Source organism: Procambarus clarkii, chromosome 19 (genome assembly GCF_040958095.1).
Source record: "Procambarus clarkii isolate CNS0578487 chromosome 19, FALCON_Pclarkii_2.0, whole genome shotgun sequence".
Lineage (NCBI taxonomy): Eukaryota > Metazoa > Arthropoda > Malacostraca > Decapoda > Cambaridae > Procambarus > Procambarus clarkii.
In genome coordinates, this window is record NC_091168.1 from 39,188,553 (window position 1) to 39,207,329 (window position 18,777).

Below are 18,777 nucleotides of genomic sequence, written 5' to 3' on the forward strand. Positions count from 1 at the left end.
GCTTTAAAGCTTAGTGCTAGCCATCCTTTGCACTTATCTTTATGGATGCCTTGTGTCTGGGTTGGGGCTTCATGATCAGTGCTCACCAGACTGCCCAGAGATGGTGGTCGTGCCCATTTCTTCGGGAACATAGCACTGTGCATGAGTTTGCAGTTGTGTGGCATGCCATGTGGCATACCCTGCGGAAGACTCAGCTTCACTCCGACTGCTCCAAGGTGGTTCATTGTCTGAACCGAGGCAGGTCGTTTTGATCCATTGCCCTGTGGAGCTGGCTTCTCAGAGTATGGTTCTCTGTGCAGTTCATATGCAGGGTGTGTCCAATATTTTTATAGATGGGCTATCTCACTTCCATCTCATTTCCACAGAGTAAACTGTCAGCAACACATTATTCCATTGGTTTTATGAGATGTTCATTTGCGCTGGGGTGGACATCTTTACATCTGGGTGGAACCACCTTCTTCCTTCCTATGTGGCTCCAATCACAAGGCTCTCACATTTGATGCCTTTCAACTGAACTGGTCAAGGCATAGGTGCATTTACCTGAATTTACCCGAGGGCCACTAATACTAGTGGCCTTGACGAGGACAGGAAGCTGGCGGCTTGTCAAAGGTCCCCCATTTGCCCTGATGATCTTTTCTATCCATATTTTAAAACCCAGCAGAGTTTTGGCGTTTACGGCTTCGGCGGGAAGGCAGTTCCACAGGTATACAACCCTATGGGTGAAAAAGCATCTCCTGTTTTCTGTCCGGAACCTTTGATGGGGGTTATTGGTACTAAGAGGTTTCAAGCTAGTTTGAGTTGTTCTTGTGTGAATCAATTGCAGAATTGTTTGGCAGTTTTGAGGTTCTATTTTCTGTGAACCATCCAGTTGTCTGTAAAGCTTCGCTAACTTCCTGGATGCTTTTTCCAGCATCCAGGAAATTACAGGCACATGGAATAAATGGGAGAATACTTGGGTGGTGAATTGCCACTTGCTCCCTGTGCCTCCATGAAGGGAAGGGAGCCAGATTCTGGCTCCCTTCCCTTGTAAGCCAAATAGAACCTCCGTGACTGATGTATGGAGCCATCTCAGTAAAATAGCATCAGGGAGCCACCTGGGCTACTTCAGAAAGAGGCATTTAATTACATTCAATGCTGTTTTTTTATGTAATTGTTTCCTTCAATTGCTTAGAAAATTACAAAATCTTTACAAAAATACAGTACAGTATTAAAATAATTTAAAATACTGAAATATTGTATTACTTAAAAATCCAATGCATAATTCAGTTTATAATATTATGGGATATAATATTGTACTAAAGAATTACAGGTATGATAGAAGTTATCTTAATTATAGGACAGGTGTGGAAGCCATTGTGGAGAGTCAATGGTGGGCAGCAGGATTTGGTGGCACCAAAAAGCATGAAGGAGTTCCATGTCCTAACTTCAGAGATCTTATAAAACTTTACCCATTCCTTGCTTTGAAAGTGATGGATAATTGTACTTCAGCATCTGACACCACAACCAGTTCAACCTACTATGATTTCAGAATATTTGAGGATAATTATTGCATCACTGAAGGTAATACTATTTATAAATCTTTATTTACTTGTCTGCACTATACACTAATAAAACAAATACAGTGTACAATTAATAGGCATTAAAATACTGTATGCAGCACTAAAGAATTTTCTTGATCCAGCTAACACTATACCCTGTTTATTTATTTTTATTTTATTTATATATATACAAGAAGGTACATTGGGATTGTAAGGATACATAATATGGTAATTACAATCTTGTAAAGCCACTAGTACGCGCAGCGTTTCGGGCAGGTCCTTAATCTAAGAAAATTTTAAGTAGGTAAATACTTGCAAAATTTATAAAAAATTATAACAGTTACAAGGCAAGAAAAAAAAAGATGAAAGAAAATTGTAGGTATATTAAAGCACATAGGTAGCTCAGATTGATTGCAATGACAGCTTGAATGGTAGTTGACAAAAATTGGTAGGCACAATACAGTATATGGCTAACACATAAAAGAAGACAGCAATGAACACAATGATAAGGTTGTTTGGGTTAAGTACATAACAATTGGGAGATTGGGTAACACTAGATACAGAGCAAATTAAAGCTCAGTGTAGGAAACTAAGAAGATGAAATTAGGTACTTTTTGGTTTTGCTTTTAAATAGGCAAAAGTTTGACAGCTTTTCAATTCACTAGGGAGTGAGTTCCATAGACTAGGTCCCTTAATTTGCATAGAGTGTTTACACAGATTAAGTTTGACCCTGGGGATATCAAAGATATATTTATTTCTGGTGTGGTGGTAATGGGTCCTATTACATCTGTCCAGGGAGAGTTTCAGAGCATGGTTTGCATTTAAGAACAGGGTTTTGTAAATGTAGTTGACACAAGAGAATGTGTGGAGGGAGTTAATATTTAGCAAGTTTAGGGATTTAAACAAGGGAGCTGAATGTTGTCTGAAAGCAGAGTTAGTTATTATTCTGAGAGCAGATTTTTGCTGGGTGATGATGGGCTTAAGTTGGTTTGCAGTGGTAGACCCCATGCGCAGATACCATAATTAAGATAGGGGTAGATTAGTGCATAATATAGTGAGAGGTGAGCAGAGTTAGGAACATAATATTTTATTTTAGAGAGTATACCAACTGTCTTAAAAGACTTTCTTAGTTATGTGTTGAATGTGGGTGCTGAAGTTGCGTCTCTTGTCTAGGAATAGGCCAAGAAACTTGCCATCATTTTTTTACAATTACAATTACAATTACAATTACAATTACAATTTTATTTAGGTAAGGTACATACATACAATAAATTTTTACAAGGATTGTTTGACTTATAGGTAGAGCTAGTACATACAATGCCTAAAGCCACTATTACGCAAAGCGTTTCGGGCATGATAAACTTAAATGACAAGCTTAATACTAATTGAGCATAATGAGTAGAATGAAAACAAGAAATGAAAACATAGATGAAAAAGCAGCACAAATACAATTATGTCGACAAACAGGGCTTTTTAAAGAAAAAAACAGACATTGGTTGACAATAGAAGGGTAAGGTAGGTTACAGGGAATTTATTAGGTATAGCTTCACTTTTAACTTAAACTGGTTGAGAGAGGTACAGTCTTTAACATGGTTGGGAAGGTCATTCCACATTCTGGGCCCCTTGATTTGTAGAGCATTTCTAGTTTGATTAAGTCGTGCTCTAGGAATATCAAAACTGTATTTATTTCTGGTGTGATGCTCATGGGTTCTGTTACAACCTTCTATGAAGCTTTTGAGATCAGGATTGGCATTATAGTTTAGCGTTTTATATATGTATAATACACATGAGAGAATGTGCAGTGACTTAATGTCTAACATATTCAGAGATTTAAGTAGGGGTACCGAGTGATGTCTGGGGCCAGAATTGGATATTGTCCTAATAGCAGCTTTGTGTTGAGTAATTAGAGGACGTAAGTGATTTTGGGTAGTAGAGCCCCAAGCACAAATACCATAGTTGAGATATGGATAGATAAGGGAGTAATAGAGAGTCACCAGGGCAGGGCGTGGTACATAATATCTGATCTTAGGAAGAATGCCCACAGTTTTTGAAACTTTTTTTGATATGTTTAGAATGTGTCCCTGGAAATTCAGCTTGTGGTCAATGAGAATGCCAAGGAATTTGCCATCTAATTTGTTACAAATTTGGGTATTGTTTATTTTGAGATTTATTTGATTAGAGGATTTATTGCCAAACAGAATATAGAAAGTTTTGTCAATGTTAAGGGTGAGTTTGTTGGCAGTTAGCCACAGATGGACTTTATTTAGCTCAGTATTTACTGTGGCATTTAGAGCAAGGGGATCAGGACTGGAGTAAATGAAGGTTGTGTCGTCAGCAAATAGAATTGGTTTGAGGTGTTGGGAGGCATTTGGAAGGTCATTAATTTGACCTTTGACCTGGAAGGTTTTATTACTGATGTTAATGTTGTCTATCTGTAGCTGAATTGCATTTGATGATTTGCTTCCAAATAAGATATAGTAAGTCTTTTCTATGTTTAATGTAAGTTTGTTAGTTGACATCCATAAGTGGACTTTTTTTAATTCATTATTCACAACATTATTTAGTGTGTGTGGGTTGGGGTCTGAATAGATAAGGGTAGTATCGTCAGCAAACAATATAGGTTTAAGAATATTAGAGTCATTAGGCAGATCATTGATATATATAAGAAATAGAAGAGGTCCTAAGATGCTGCCCTGTGACACTCCAACGGTAATTGGTAGAGTGGAAGAAGTTGTATCCTTGATGGTTACACATTGGTGTCTGTCACTAAGATAGGATCGGATGTAGTCAACGGCAAGGCCTCGGATACCATAATGCTGTAGTTTAAGCAAGAGGTAGTTGTGATTAACAGTATCAAAGGCTTTTCTTACGTCAATGAAGAGTCCAATCGGAAACTCATTTTTGTCAAGGGCTGAGTAGATTACATCAAGGAGACTAATGATTGCATCATTGGTGCTCTTTTGGGACCGGAAGCCAAACTGACTGGGGCTGAGTATGTCGAATTTTACGAGGTAGGAATAGATCTGTTTGTAAATAATTTTTTCAAATATTTTTGATAGAATGGGTAGATTTGATATTGGTCTATAATTGTTTATGTCAGCCGGATTGCCTCCTTTATGGACTGGCGTTACTCTTGCTTTTTTGAGGATATCAGGGAAGGTGTGACACTCTATAGATTTGTTGAACAGTAGAGCTATGGGTAGGGCAAGGGCATGGGAGGCGCTCTTGTATACAATGGACAGAATTTCACTGGTGTTCCCTGCCTTGGTTTTTAGAGAGTGTATGATGGACACAACATCTGCCGGGCTGACTGGTGAAAGGAGAAGATAGTTTGGATAGCTGCCTGAGAGATATGTGTTAATATGTGTCTGAGTCTGTGGGATTTTACTGGCAAGATTAGCACCAACCGATGAAAAGAGGCTATTAAATTCATTTGCCATTTCTAATTCAGTTGACGGTATATCCCCATCCTTCTAGAGTTTTATTTGGTTATGTGAGTGTTGTTTAGTTCCTAGGATACTAGAGATTGTTTTCCAAGTGCTTTTCATGTTGCCTTTCGCTTTATTGAATCTATTCACATAATATGCAAGTTTTGCCTTTCTTATGATACTGGTAAGCATTGATGAGTACCTTTTAGCTACTTCCTTTGAAACTAGGCCAATCCTAAGTTTCTTTTCATATTCATGTTTCTTGTTGATTGAGTTGAGAATACCACTTGTGAGCCATGGATTGTTTAATCTTTTGTCAGTTACTTGCTTGGTAAGAAGTACTGTGTACTGTGTGTAAGAAGTACCTGTACTGTGCTATTCACCCGTCTATCCATATTTTACGTAAGTTGTCTTTGCCCGGGGATGTATTACTCAAAACTACCTCAGAAATAATTATTGGGTGTAAGGGGAAAGGAATTAGATGGGAATGGAGTAAGAAAAGAGAAATTAGAAAGAGGGGTGGAAGGGGGTTTGTAGTGTGGTGGCCCAGTGGTACAGCACTCAGCTTTGCAGCATATGTATGTACATACTGTACATAAATACATACATACATAAACACACATATACACAGTTTAAAAGTTAGTTTAAAAACTAACTACACAAAGCTGCTGAAGAAATATAAGAAAATTAACTTTCACAAACAGAATGGTAGATGGTTGGAACAAGTTAGGTGAGGTGGTGGTGGAGGCCAAAACCGTTGGTAATTTCAAAGTGTTATATGACAAAGAGTGCTAGGAAGATGGGACACCACGAGTGTAGCTCTCATTCTGTAACTACACTTAGGTAATTACACACACACACCATATGTAGTTGGGTATATAATCTCAAGCCATTATGTCATCCTTCTGTATTTCCTTGATAAATGTGTTGAAACATGAAGACATTCGGAACTTTAGTTTCATTTTCCAAGTGGATACTTACGCATACATGTGAATCAACGCACCATGGGTTTGTTGAAAATAGATCCTGCCTTACTAATCTGCTTACTTTTCTGGAAACGGTAACTGGCTATTCAGACAAAGGACTTCCGGTAGATATAGCGTACATGGGCTTTGCTAAAGCTTTTGTCACGGTACCACACAAGAGACTGGCAAGGAAATTACAGGCATATGGAATAAATGGGAGAATACTGGAATGGATAAAACAATGGTTAAAACATAGAAAACAAAGGGGTCATGCTAAATGGGAATGAATCTGACTGGGAAAATGTGCTAAGTGGGATCCCACAGGGGTCCATTTTGGGGCCAACCCTTTTTGTCATATACATCAATAACTTAGATGAGAATATTACAAACCACATCATCGAATTTGCAGATGACACCAAGATCTATGGTAAAGTGGGAAGTGAAAGTCATATCGAGACCTTACAAAGAAATCTGCATGAACTCCACAAATGGTCAGATGACTGACAAATGCTCTTTAATGTTGATAAATACAAGACCTTGCATGTGGGGCATAACATTCCACATCACAACTACCAAATTGACAATACTATCTTACAGCAGATAGATGAAGAAAAGAACCTTGGTATCAGAATCCATCATTCACTAAAAGTTGCACAACAAGTGGGAGCGGCAGTAAAAAAAAAAGCAAACCAAACCTTGGAAATAATCAAGCATACCTTTACCTTCAAGGAAAAGAAAGTAGTCGTTCAACTGTATATGTCTCTGGTGCACCTCCACCTGGATTATGGCATCCAGGCATGGAGACCTTAACTTCAGAAAGACATAGCAGCTCTGGAGAAGGTGCAACACCAGGCAACAAAAATCATACCAGAGGTTAGTCATCTTTCATATCAGGAACAGTTGAGGGTCACTGGGCTAACAACACTGCAGATCAGGTATGACAGGGCGGCTTTCATAGAAATCTTCAAAATACTAAACAATTTGGACGATGTCGATCCAGACACTTTCTTCAAAAGGTCAGATGTAACACAAATGAGGAGCAATGGGTTCATGCTCAACAAGCATGAACCCATTGAACTATTTACAGTGTAATGAGTAATAGTAGATTATTATTATCTGAAGGTTAATGGAGTACAATACTGAATATTTATTTTTATGTTTTTACAGGTAAAAATGATTTAGGCACTAGCCAAACAAGTCCGTTTGATTCTAAAACTTGGAAAGTGCTAGCCTCTGCTAAAGAGTTGATATCAGATACACTGGTGTGGAAGCAAGAGCATCCTGTGAGCATCATGATACAGCACAGATGCTTAGATCTTCTTCAACATTCCCTAACTGAGGCATGGATCCAGTATAAGTGGGGATCATATGCCAGGCTCCTGTTTACAGTACTTTGTGCACTTAAGGCTATCTCAGTTGTCATCCTTGTCAGCTTTATGATAAATGTCAAGTAAGTTATCTTATGTCACATTTACTGAAACCTTGTGTTGTATATAATTTAAGTGATCATTTTTATTGTCTAAAGTGCATTATTTTCTTTCACTTGATTTAAAATTGCTTCTGTCAAAGCTTATGTAAATTTCACCACATATTGCACAGTATAAATTTTCTATATATTACACAATAATTGAAAAGACTGAATGGAGACAGGCCTTGCCTTATTTTACAACGCGGCTGTCTTAATTAATCAATTTATCTGAAAATAATGCTTACAAGTTGCGGACAAATGTAAACAAGATAAGGGGTTACTTCATACTTAAGCCATCACAGAATTGTGGTTCTTTACTCTCCTAAGCTCTCTTATAATTTAATTTAGTAAATTAGCTACTTGATATTATTTTTCTTATCTTTCAAATAGTTTTGTGCAGGACGAGTTAAAATATATTTTTCTGGCAGGGGCCCCTCAGTAGTTCTCCAGCACCTCAGCCTCTGAACATGCAAAATCTTTATTAGTTTTCTCCCTTCTCAGCAGTTTTTTTTTTTTTTTTTGCAGGGATATTCCTGCGCGGGCCCTAAGCCTCTGGCTGGCCCACTAAGTGTTGCTTGTTTCTGTTTTACTTGGGCGGAGTATGAGTATTTATGACTCGTATGGTCGCTTCAGTAAGATTTTGCCATATGTGTTTAACAACTTCTTCTGCTCTGTTGAATCTAAGTTGAAATCTTAATGTGTTTGTAACTGTGCACTGTGTTAGATAATGTTCCAGTGGTCTGTCGGGCATTTCTCCACAGTGTTGACATTTCCTCTCATCTTCCGGAACCTGTAAGCCTATTTCCCATGCACATGGGTATCCAAGCCAGATGCGATGTAAGTGCACTTCTGTTGCTCTACTGCTCCCTTTCATCAAACTTAGTGGTTCGTAGTTGGTTGAATTCTTGTACCATCCCGCAGATCCTGATGTTGCAACTGCTGTGTTGTGGTCACTGTACATCTTTTGCATTGCTTTGTTTCTAATTACTTTCTTAATCTGTGATAGACTCTGTGGTATGTAAATGTCTACATTTCTCCTCTTAGTAGCAAGTTTTGCAGCTTCGTCTGCAATGTCATTTCCTATTATTCCCACATGACTTGGCACTCAGTTGATAAGTATCCGTCGGCCTTGTCGTTTGAGTGTTTGCATGAATGATATGACATTTGTGATCAGATGGATGTTATCACATATGTGTTCTTGTTGCAAGGTTTCAATGGCGGTTCTCGAATCTGTATGTATGATAACATGTTGTCGGTGTTCAGCAAGAGCATGTTCCAAAGCCTTTTGAATGGCTAGCATCTCTGTTTGTAAAGTCGAACACCCATTTGAGAGCCTCCAACTATTTACAAAGTTTCCTGCTTTAACTGCAGCTCCGGTTTCTTGTCCCTGCTGGTCTACTGATCCATCTGTGAAGTAAGTGAAGCTGTCGGATGCCATGTTTGCTTCTATATGCATCTGTGTCAGAGCAGTTGTTCATCTGCAACATAGTTTCCGGGGTATTGGGAGTCTTCTCCTTGGCATTGTTGCAAAACAGATACTCTTTCATTTCTTATCAGCTATTGTTAATATTTTAATAGATAAATATCCGAATTTGTTCACAGAATACACTGTACATGCAAAAAAAAGTGTGCTGATTGGAGCAACATCCTGGGCCATGTGAAGGTTTTTGTAGCACACGCCATTTGGCAAGTGAATGTAAAGATAACATTGTTTGTAATATGGGGAATGATGAGGCTGTTTCTTATAGCAGACCCAGATACAAAAATGGGGATTTAGGATGCCATTCATAAGATATGATGTTTATAATTTCAAATTCAAAAATTCAAAATTCAAATGTTTATTTAGGTAAAATACATACAAAGGGTGATACAAAAATTGGTGAATTTATAGATAGAGCTAGTACATACAATGCATAAAGCCACTATTACGCAAAGCGTTTCAGGCAGAAAAAACACTATAAGACAAACTTAATAATAATCGAGATTAAAGTATAAAATGTGTTGAGAAAATAAAAAAATAAAAAAAGGGGGAACATGGCAGAAAAAGCAAAAATACAATTTGGTCGACAAACAGCATTGTATAAAAATAACAGACATGGGTTGACATTAAAGGGGTAAGGTAGGTTACAGGGAGTTAATTAGGTAGTGCTTAGTTTTTATCTTAAACTGGTTGAGAGAGGTACAGTCTTTAACATGATTGGGAAGGTCATTCTACATTCTGGGTCCCTTGATTTGTAAAGCAACTCTTGGAATATCATAAAGGTATTTGTTTCTGGTGTGGTGAATTTAATAGGTATAGCTTCGTTTTTATCTTAAACTGGTTGAGAGAGGTACAGTCTTTAACATGATTGGGAAGGTCATTCTACATTCTGGGTCCCTTGATTTGTAAAGCATTTCTAGTTTGATTAAGTCGTACTCTAGGAATATCAAAACTGTATTTATTTCTGGTGTGGTGCTCATGGGTTCTGTTACAACCTTCTATGAAGCTTTTGAGGTCAGGACTGGCATTACAGTTCAGCGTTTTATATATGTATAATACACATGAGAGAATGTGCAGTGACTTAATATCTAACATATTCAGAGATTTGAGTAGGGGTACCGAGTGATGTCTGGGGCCAGAGTTGGATATTGTCCTAATAGCAGCTTTGTGTTGAGTGATTAGAGGACATAAATGATTTTGGGTAGTAGAACCCCAAGCACAAATACCATAGTTGAGATATGGATAGATGAGGGAGTAATAGAGTCACCAGGGCAGGGCGGGGTACATAATATCTGATCTTAGAAAGAATGCCAACAGTTTTAGAAACTTTTTTTGATATATTTAGAATGTGTCCCTGGAAATTCAGCTTGTGGTCAATGAGAATGCCAAGGAATTTGCCATCTAATTTGTTATAATATATATATATATATATATATATATATATATATATATATATATATATATATATATATATATATATATATATATATATATATATATATATATATATATATATATACATATATCTACACATACACATACACATACACATACACATACACATACACATACACATACACATACACATACACATACACATATACATATACATATACATATACATATACATATACATATACATATACATATATATATATATATATATATATATATATATATATATATATATATATATATATGTCGTACCTAGTAGCCAGAACGCACTTCTCAGCCTACTATGCAAGGCCCGATGTGCCTAATAAGCCAAGTTTTCATGAATTAATTGTTTTTCGACTACCTAACCTACCTAACCTAACCTAACCTAACTTTTTCGGCTACCTAACCAAACCTAACCTATAAAGATAGGTTAGGTTAGGTTAGGTAGGGTTGGTTAGGTTCGGTCATATATCTACGTTAATTTTAACTCCAATAAAAAAAAATTGACCTCATACATAACGAAATGGGTAGCTTTATCATTTCATAAGAAAAAAACTAGAAAAAATATATTAATTCAGGAAAACTTGGCTTATAAGGCAAATCGGGCCTTGAATAGTAGGCCAAAAAGTGAGTTCTGGCTACTAGGTACGACATATATATATATATATAAATATATATATATATATATATATATATATATATATATATATATATATATATATATATATATATATATATATATATGGTCTGAAGCCATATTGACAAAAGCTAAGTATATTGTGTTTGGCTAAATAAGAGTAAAGCTGCTTGTAGATTAGTTTTTCAAATATTTTTGACAAGTTTGGCAGGATTGATATAGGTCTGTAGTTGTTATTTATTTATTTATTTATTTATTTTATTTATTTATTTATGCATATACAAGAAGGTACATTGGGAATGTGAGGATACATAATATGGTAATTACAGTCTTGTAAAGCCACTAGTACGCGCAGCGTTTCGGGCAGGTCCTTAATCTAAGAAAATTTTATGTAGGTAAATACTTGCAAAATTTATAAAAAAAAATAACAGTTACATGGCAAGAAAAAAAAAGATGAGAGAAAATTGTAGGTACAGTATATTAAAGCACATAGGTAGCTAAGATTGATTGCAATGACAGCTTGAATGGTAGTTGACAAAAATTGGTAGGCACAATACAGCATATGGCTAACACATAAAAGAAGACAGCAATGATCACAATGATAAGGTTAACATCCGTGAGATCACAACATTTGTGGACAGGGGTTACTCTCGCATTTTTTAGAATATCTGGAAAGGTTTGGAGTTCAAGTGACTTGTTGAAGAGTAATGCAATAGCAGGGGCTAAAGATCTAGAGGCTTTTTTGTAAATTAAAGTTGGTGTCTCCTCAAGGGCACTAGACTTGGTTTTAAAGGAAAGGATTATCTCATTTACATCAGTGGAATTTGCAGGCGTTAGGTACAGAGACTGTGGATAGTTACCTGTAAGATAGTCCTGAACATCAGTACTGGAAGATGGAATATCATTTGCAAGGGATGACCCAATGGAAGAGAAGAACCTGTTGAAGTCAATAGCAGTATCAGAGGCTGTAAGCTGACCATCATTATTTGACAGGAGTATTGGCTTGTTATTTAAACTCTTCTTTGATCCCAATATTTGTGAAATTGTGCTCCATGTTTTCTTAATGTTGCCCTTTGGGTAAATTTATCTTCGTAGTATTTAGTTTTGGCTCTTCTAATTATTTTAGATAGCAATGACGATTAATTCTTTTAAAATTCTTTGGAGACGATTCCTAACTTACTCTTCTTCTCAAGGTCATGTTTTTTATTAATGGATTTAAGTATTCCCTTTGTAAGCCAAGGGTTGTTTAGCCATTTTGTAGTGAATTGTTTCGTAAGCACAGGACAGTGGGTGTTATAAAGGCTGAGAGTTTTATGAAGACAAGATTGCACTGCTAGGTTGATGTCCCCTATGTTACCTAATTCGGACTCCCAGTTGACATTAGCAGCAGCAGCTATAAACTTGCCTATGGCAGTTTCATTGTGCAGCCTAAAGCTTATTTCCCTTTTCTCTAAAGGTGGTTTGTTAACGTTAGTTAGGAGAAATGTGGGGTAATGGTCTGTAGTGCTATCGATGATTATCCCTGAAGTAAGTGGAGTAATTTGTGAACCCTACTTTACTAATGAATCTGTTCATAGCTTTGTTGGAAAACAAAAAAACAGTAGACGAATTACTGTACCATCCTGGGATGTTTCATCACAAAGGGTGTTCTGATTCATCTTTGGTTTATCTAAAACTAAGAGTCAATCCTTTTTTGTCAAATAAAGTGTAGATTCTCCACAAGTTTCATGTGTGTAATGATTGGGATAGGAGGAGAGATTTGACTACTATATCAAGTTTTACTTGACTCATACCAATGCATATCTGAAATACAAAAACAAATATCATAGCAGATCAAAGCAGAAATTACAATTATCTTAATAATAAAAGATCAATTAGGTAACCAACTGTATGGGTCTCTTAGAAAATATATGATCATTATTACTAAAAACTAGGGGATTAACATCAGATATTTCACACTTGACTCAATAAAAATTACATGGGTAATAAATCCTAATATTTCTTTAAGCATTTAATGTAGACATACACCGATTCTCCTAGATTCTCCTTGGTGCCCAACCACTAGGACTGGACGGTAGAGCGACGGTCTCGCTTCATGCAGGCCGGCGTTCAATCCCCAACCATCCAAGTGGTTGGGCACCATTCCTTCCCCCTGTCCCATCCCAAATCCTTATCCTGACCCCTTCCTGGTGCTATATAGTTGTAATGGCTTGGCGCTTTCCCCCCTAACAGTTCCCTTCCTAGATTCTCCTTAGAGTCTCCTAGAACCCAGGTAAATGGAATACCCAGATTAGCCTATGCCCGTCCTATACCCCAGACCATTCCCTCCTGCAAAGTTGGGTGAAACTTGCCTCAAGTGTCTGGCCTCCAAATTTATACAAACAGATTCTTTCTTATAGTGAAGATGTATCATTACATATATTTATTCTTTTTTAGGAACTGGAAGCATATAACAGACAAATACAATATGTCAGAAGAAATGTTCTGTGATGCAGTTCTGAAGTCTCCCACAGTTTTGTCAGAGGTCGAGGCGGCAAACACAGAGGACACCATTGAATCTCTGACTATAAGATCAACAAATGAAGCTTCTGAGTGGAATCCAACTCCATCTCGTATAAGTCATAGCTTCCTGCTTTTTTCACTGGTCCTACAAGTCTTCCTGGAGATAAACAGTGCAATGAAGGTAATTTAAACTGCAGTTAGTTAACATATTCAATATTACTTATATTTAGTCAATCTGTTACTAATTTAGTGACTAATTTAAAATTAACAAAAGACTTAAATATATGTATAGTGATATATTTAAATACTCAGTGTTTGACTTCTAATGTAATCTACAGGGTAATCCAAACATAATTAGCTTTAGAATATCATTGCTCAATGATCTGAAAATTATTTGGATTAGCCAATACCATTCTGTATGAACTTTTAGAACAGAAGTCCGGGTAGTACAGTTGGGTTTGTTCTCGGCTCATAATCAAGAATCTTGGGCGGGCCAGAAATGGTTGGGTGCATTTCCTATTGCCTCATGCCCCTGTCCAACTAGCAGTAAATAGGTACCCAGGAGTTAGTCAGCTTCTTGTGGAGTTGCATCCTGGGGAGGGTCAGTAATTCGACCCTTGAAGAGGATCTTGATATAAGCCTAACATGTACTGTATGTTTATACTGGCTACCTGTGCCCCTGACACAATGAATTTAATAAGAATACTGGAAACTGCAGAATGCTTGTTGGCTCATGAGACAGCTCCTATTTATATCCATCCAATCTTAAAACACTTAACACTCAAAAGGCCTAATGGCCTATAAAAGGCAGCTCATATTTATATCCACCAAAACTCTTATTTATTTATTTAATTTATTCATTTATTTATATACATATTAGTATATTTTGGTAGCAGTCTTTCTTGCAAACATATGTTGTTAAATATGACCGAAAAACTAAGATTAATAATTCTAACACGAATTTTCTCAATATTTATGATGTTTCTGTTTACTGTCGATGGTAATTGAAAAATCAATTCTCCAAAATTCATTTTTATTTCTAGTCTGACGCGGCGCTTGAACGCGTTTCGTAATAACTTATTACATTTTCAAAGACTTTAGTTTACACACACAACTAACCTGAAAACACTAAACAGAGTTTTACTTATGCTAACACTAAACAGCTTGTCTTATATACTCGCATTTGGGTGAGGTGATATGTTGCAACAGTTTTGGATAAGGTGAACAAACTTTTGACCAACACAAGACAGAACACGGAACAATGGGTATTAATCAGATAAATGAGAGGGAAGAATGGAAGTAACTGCAAAGGGCCTATTGGCCCATACTTCCTCTTGATGCTTCTATATTGGTGCGGAGTCTTGAAGTGACTTCAAGACTCCGCACCAATATAGAAGCATCAAGAGGAAGTATGGGCCAATAGGCCCTTTGCAGTTACTTCCATTCTTCCCTCTTATTTATCCAATTAATACCCATTGTTCCGTGTTCTGTCTTGTGTTGATCAAATGTTTATTCACCGCATCCAAAACTGTTGCAACATATCACCTCACCCAAATGCGAGTATATAAGACAAGCTGTTTAGTGTTAGCATAAGTAAAACTCTGTTTAGTGTTTTCAGGTTAGTTGTGTGTGTAAACTAAAGTCTTTGAAAATGTAATAAGTTATTATGAAATGCGTTCAAGCGTCACGTCAGACTAGAAATAAAAATGAATTTTGGAGAATTGATTTTTCAATTACTGTACCATCGACAGTAAAAAGAAACATCAGAAATACTGAGAAAATTCGTGTTAGAATTATTAATTTTACTTTTTCGGTTATATTTAACAACATTTATTTATATACAGTATATACAAGAAGGTACATTTGACCAAGTACATAACATTTGTGTTTCAAAGCCTTTAATTTTGTGAGAACATTTCAAAGTAACGTAATGGATTAAGTCCGGATTTTTGTGGGACCAGTAATCTAAGTACAGTAAAACACAATCTGTGGTACAAATACTCGTGTAATAGTCTTTTTGTAAAGTAACTTTCAGACCTGGAAATAAAACCCCATTGTAATTATAAACGCTATTATTTTCCCTTGTTTGTATACCTAATTTTGCTTGGCCCCTAGGAGTGAGGAGGGTGTGTGCCTGTTCAAAGACAGGTGTGGGATGGACAAATCCACGAGGGCCGTGATGAGGGTTCGAACTTACGCCCGGGATGATCCCAAACGCTGCCTTCCCTCATCACGGCCCTTGTGGATTTGTTCATTTGATACATCACGCTATTGTGATTTCTGTGTGTAAAAGTGTGGGATGATTGACGAAAAGGATTATCAAGACCAGACCCTAGTGTACCTTTATGTTTTATGCAGTAATGGCCGGGTTTTGATAGTTTGTACTCTATTGTATGGCTTAGATGCTCTTGCCCTTACACGGGGGTCTCGAGCTAAGCCAATAGGAGCTTAGTATATTATGTTATGGTATCTATTTACGAGCAAGATGGTTTATTTTGTACAAACCCTTCCAAATTTATTATTACGGTAGTAGTATTAATTTATTTATTACAATACAGTATTATTTTTATAATTATTTTTATTATTATTATTATTTTGACAGCTAAAGTGGCATTATCTCCATAGCAATTTAATTTTTGTACGACTCCCGTGCATAGTATTAACAGCCATGTTGCTCATCCCAACCTCCTCCTGTGATTTCATGCTTGGCATCAAAATGGTAAGAAATATCTTCTTTATTTTTCTTTAATTTCTTTATTTTTTGTTTTTGGTTTTGCTGAATTAAATGTTTATGCATTAATCTCACTTCTGCCTCCTATCACGGCCAAACTGTAGCACTTACAACCCTTTGCAGCGAAAGGGGTTAACAAAAATTACTATACAGTATTATAAAGCTATATTGAACAAAAGTCCAGCAGTGAATGTAATAAAATGTCTTTCTACTGTAGTGGGCCCCTGGGTGGCCCTTTGGTGCTTGTCGCTTGTGTAGCTCTACATGTATCCTGCAACACCAGGTCCTTCGGAGCCATAGATAACCTACCACAGACCAGAGGCCAAAACCTAATCCAATCATATAAATGGCTTGGAGGTAGGACATAAAGAGTTAGATCTCACTCCCTGGTAGTCACTGATAGTTAAGCACTCAAAAGAGGCAAGGGATGCTAGATCATCTAAATCATGAGAAATATCCACCAGAATGGTACATTGCCCCAAAACATGCAACCACAAGGAAAATATATTAGCAACCCTGACAACAAAAAACACAGTAGGTAGGTTGTTACCCCTAGTATTTACACACCTATTCTATATTTTATTTAGGCAAAAGTACTGTACATATAAAATAGGATACAAGAAGTAGTTAGGATGTATAGGGAAAGCAAGAACAGTACTACTGTCATGGAGGGCGGCAAGTAAAATGTGTAAGGCGTGGATCCCTCCCCTTCAGGCTGCGTCAAATTCGCAAACAAAACCCTGGTCTTATCAAGCTGTGCTACACTAGGAATGGAACGATTTTTGCGAAGAAGGAAAGTACAGGAAAAAGATATGAAATAAAATGTGGCCAACAACTACTGGCCTTCTTAAGTGACTGCGGTATATCTGAAAACCTGAACCCGACCAATGCCAGTACTTAAAATAACTCTTTCAGTGCCTGAGCCTAACCTAACTTAATCTAACTTTGTCCAAGGTGCTGTCTCTGCCTTACCATTTACCTAATGTTCTCTCATTCATATAATTTCCTAAATAATCCATCAAGTCTCCGTGCACTTATGCAAGCATCTACCTCAGTTTCATTGTAAAATTTTACTCTTAAATCTAATCTTACCCTATTCCATTTATATTTTAAATTTATTTGTATTGATCTATGTCATTTATTGAAATCAATTATTGATCTCATTTTTGTTCTTTTAATTAAGTTCATACTAATTATAGGTTAAAACTAAGCTAAATAAAATTTATTATCTTTAAGATTATTTTACTTTACAATTATCATTTGTCAAATTTTTTATATATTCATCTTGACAGTCTCTACTGATTTTTTGTTCTCTCCACCAAACTTGTGTATCCTCCATGGCTATCTTGTGACCTTTATTCTACCTCTAATTGTTTCAATTCTTTTGTTTACTTGCATTTATTGTTGTGTTTTGCCATAATTATTCTCTAATTTTAGTAGACTTAATACTTTGTAAGCTCTTATTGTATTGTTATATTATTATATTGTTGTGTTTTGCTATAATTACTTTCTATTTTACAGCAGATTTAGTTTTCATCTGTTCCTGTAATTGCTTATCTTATTGTATCGTGACATTCTTATCTATATGCTTACTGATATTGATCCTGATCGAAATCTTCTGTCCCATATCCACACTAATCAGCACATTGATCATCATTATTGCAGGTATTACACAGCAAATCTTGCAAAAAACAAACTCCTAAATAGCACCTGCTTATCAGTTTACAACCAAAATGTTAGGTCACTTGGTAAACATTTTGATGATATAAATGCACTACTTACAGCACTAGGTACTAAATTATCATTCATCATTTTAACAGAAACTTGGCTAAGTAATGACTATACCCAACTCTACAATTTAGCTGGTTATAAAGCCATTCATAACTGCAGGCCTAACAAAAAAGGTGGCGGTACAGCAATATATTACAAAGATACCTTCATCTGCAATAGTGTCATTAGTGATAGAGACGACTATTGTGAATATACCTTTGCCAAGTTCTCCAGTAAATCCCTTAAATCCTCCCTGACTATCGGTGCCATCTATAGATTTCCTAATACCAACATAGCTTTATTCTCTGACAATGTAAGGAATCTTATCATAAATAACAATCTCAACAAAAATCACATCATTCTGGGAGGTGATTTCAATATTGACCTGGGTCTTCAAAACAACCCTCAAGTTGACTATTTCCGTAACAGCATGCACTCCTGTATGCTAATCCCCACAATCACCAAGCCCACCCGAGTCACTCAAACATCTGCCACTACCCTGGATCACCTATGGACTAATATAACAGCTCCCCTTACATCTGGGGTAATTTATGACAGAACAACTGACCACTATCCTACTTTCCTCATAGCAAACATTGACACATCACCACCAGAAACCAAAAAACTTTCATTCAGGCTACATAGTGAATCAGCTTTAGGCAATCTCTCTAATGCACTTCACAATATTAACTGGGAATCTGAATTTAATAATTCACAGGATATAAACTCATCAACTAACCTCTTTCTCTCCAAAACTCTAAGCCTCTACAACACTCACTGTCCCCTCCTTACCAAACAAGTAACTCATAAAAGAAAAAATA

At 36.5% G+C, this 18,777-nt stretch overlaps 1 protein-coding gene across 1 annotated transcript in view; it reads left to right on the forward strand.

Annotated features, from left to right (window-relative positions):
• LOC138349592 (transient receptor potential cation channel subfamily A member 1-like) overlaps positions 1-18,777 on the forward strand; it is a 62,554-nt gene that overhangs the window by 35,475 nt on the left and 8,302 nt on the right. Inside the window, exons 4-7 of the mRNA XM_069327299.1 lie at positions 1,337-1,560; positions 7,099-7,381; positions 13,390-13,636; positions 16,058-16,174. Coding sequence (XP_069183400.1) covers positions 1,337-1,560; positions 7,099-7,381; positions 13,390-13,636; positions 16,058-16,174 — 871 coding nt within the window. The remainder of the gene's footprint in view (positions 1-1,336; positions 1,561-7,098; positions 7,382-13,389; positions 13,637-16,057; positions 16,175-18,777) is intronic.